Raw genomic sequence first — 2,864 nt, 5'->3', positions numbered from 1 at the left:
ACACACACACACACACACATATAAATGGGAAGCAAATATAATGAAAATAGAAGGGCAGGAATGTTCACAGCAGGATCATGCACACCCAGGAAAAGGTGGAAACCACCAAGTGTCCATTAGCAGGTAAAAGGACCAACATGTGGTCCATCCACACAACAGAAACTCAGACAGAAAGAAACATGAAGACTTGATGCACACTACCGCATGATTTTACATATTAAAACAAACAACTCACTGCCATCAAGTCAATTCTGACTCCCAGCAACCTCCACTGGGGTTCTGAGGCAGTAAATCTTTAAGGAAGGGCCTTGCTCCATCTTCCTTCCATGGTGTGGCTGGTGGGTTTGAATTGGTGAACTTCGGTTAGCAGTCAGATGCCTTAGGCACCGTGCCATCAGAGTGCACTGTGTGTACACAAATAAATACATAATATTTACTGATACATACCAACAGATATAAACCTACATTGTAGATGAATGGTATGTATGTGTTTATACACATATAAATGGACATAGTAGAAATATATATATATATATACTGGAACTACATATAATTAATATTCATAAACACAGAGATCTATAAGTAATTAAAAAACATCATTCATATATATCAATTATACACAGTGGAATATGTGTAAGTATATATAATTGGAAATGGATATACACACATATATAGGTGTATAAGGAGCTCTGGTGGTGCAGTGCCTAAGGCATCTGACTGCTACCCGAAGTTTGGTGGTTCAAACCCACCTGCTACTCTATGGAAGAAAGACCCAGCAATTGAGTTACGTAAGGACTGACCACCTCAGAAACCCAATGGGGGTCTTTATGAGTTAGAATGAACTCGATGGCAGGGAGTTTGGGGTTTTGGTTTTTTTTTTTTGGTGCGTGTGTGTATGTTGTATACATATGTGTGTGTGTGTATTGTTGTTATGTGCCGTCGAGTCGGCCCCAACTCATACCAACCCCTCTTTGGGTTTCCGAGGCGGTATCACTACGGAAGTAGATTGTCCAACCTTCCTTCTGAGGAGTGGCTGGTGGGTTTGAACCGCCAGCCTTCTGGTTAGCAGTCAAGTGCCTTAGGCACTATGCTACTAGAGCTCGTGTGTGTGTGTGTGTGTGTGTGTGTGTGTCCATATCTATGTCTATATCAGCTCTGGTGGTACAGTGGTTACGGAGTTTGGCTGCTAATTAAAAGGTTGGCATTTTGTGTTTTGAACCCGCCAGCTGCTCCATGGAACAAACCTAAGGGAGGCAGTCTGGCTCTGTAAGAATGCCGGCCTTGGAGGCGGTCACTATGAGTCGGAATCCACTTGACCGCATGAGTTTGGTTTTTGTGGATATAAAAGGGAACTATACAGAGTGAAAACATACAGTGCAGATATTTAACCCACTGTAGACCATGGAAATGAAGTACATATTATGAAAAATATATTATACACACACATATGGTTAGGTAAATACACATATCTACTTATTTACAAAAGCATGAGTATGCTATTTTAAAAAAATATTTGACATCCACGTGACTATCTTAGCGTTACAGCAACCCACCCTGAACATTTACTTCCTTGTGAGGAAAACTCTTTGACAAAAGGGGTGACTGGAGTCTCTCCTCTTGCAGCAGGGAGGGGATAAGGAGGGTGCCCCCCTGCCTGGCCCCGTCACGAACCCACCCCCCGGCCCCTCACACCAGGAAGCCTGACCCCGAGGAGCCGGGCGGCGCACGTCACGCGTAGAGCTGCCAATGCCAAGGTCAGCCGTTCACACCCACCCAGCAGCTCCCTGACAGAAAGACCCGGCGACCTGTCCCCGTGAGACCGACGGTCTGGAAACCCTGCGGGGCAGCGCCTCTCCGTCACACGGGGTCGCCGTCACTCAGTAGCGTCGAGTCAGGCCCCAACCACCACCATGTTCCCCCGAGGGCGCCACCGTGGCGCGCTCTCGTTGCTAAAACGCTTCCGTGGTTCGGCAAAGTGCCAGAGTCACAATCCACTGCCGGTCTGACACCGCGCCGATGGCCCCCTGCGCTGTCGCGGAAACCCAGGCTCGCGAAGGTGCTCTTACCTGTCCACCAGCTTCTTGGCGAAGCCGAAGTCTGTGAGCTTCACGTGGCCGTCCCTGTCCAGCAGGATGTTCTCGGGCTTCAGGTCGCGGTACACGATCTCCTTGGAGTGCAGGTACTCGATGGCGCAGACGATCTCTGCCGAGTAGAAGAGCCCCGCGCCGCTGCTGAAGCGGCCCCGGTTCCGCAGGTAGCTGAAGAGCTCGCCGCCCGGAACGAACTCCAGCAGCATGTACAGGAAACGGTCATCGTGGGACGTCCAGAACCTGCCGGGCAGCAGCGCACGCTGGGTGGCCACGCCCCCCGGAAAGCCCGCCCCCAACGCGCGCTGGGGAGACGCCCCCTCCGGCGTCTCCGTGCTCCGCGCAGGCGCAGCTGAACCCCGCTCCACAGCGTTGGCAACCGCTTCCTTTTCCAGACATCTCTGGGTGGACCCGAAACTCCAACCTGTCTGTCAGTTAGTAATCGCCAACCCACCTGTGTGCAAACTTCCACCTGCCGATTAAAAATATTTGCTCTCTATAGAAAGACAACAGTTGTAGATTGATAGAGTAATGTATATATGAATATACAGATAGATATGAATACAGGGCTAAATGAACATACAGACACATGAGTACAGACAGCTGTATGAATATATACATATATACAGAGAGAAAGAGAGATGGATATGGAGATGTACAGAGATGAGCCCTGGTGGCACAATGGTTAAGGTGCTCGGGTGCTAACTGAAAGGTTCCTGGTTCAAACCAACCAACCAGTCCTGGGGAGGAAGATGAGGCAGTCTGCTTCTGTGAAGA

General features: G+C 49.2%; 1 protein-coding gene across 1 annotated transcript in view; it reads right to left on the bottom strand.

Annotated features, from left to right (window-relative positions):
* The window catches only part of PRKX (protein kinase X-linked), a gene marked incomplete at its 5' end in the record, with an annotated part of 45,890 nt that overhangs the window by 41,599 nt on the left and 1,427 nt on the right, over nucleotides 1–2,864 (bottom strand). The window contains one exon of the mRNA XM_007955675.2: nucleotides 2,067–2,330. Within this exon, the coding sequence (XP_007953866.2) occupies nucleotides 2,067–2,330 (264 nt within the window). The remainder of the gene's footprint in view (nucleotides 1–2,066; nucleotides 2,331–2,864) is intronic.

This window comes from Orycteropus afer, unplaced genomic scaffold, assembly GCF_000298275.1.
Source record: "Orycteropus afer afer isolate SDZICR_OR568_19922 unplaced genomic scaffold, OryAfe1.0 scaffold00531, whole genome shotgun sequence".
NCBI classification, from domain to species: Eukaryota; Metazoa; Chordata; class Mammalia; order Tubulidentata; family Orycteropodidae; genus Orycteropus; species Orycteropus afer.
Note: the sequence above shows the minus strand (reverse complement) of the source record. Positions and strands in the feature narration are given on the sequence as shown.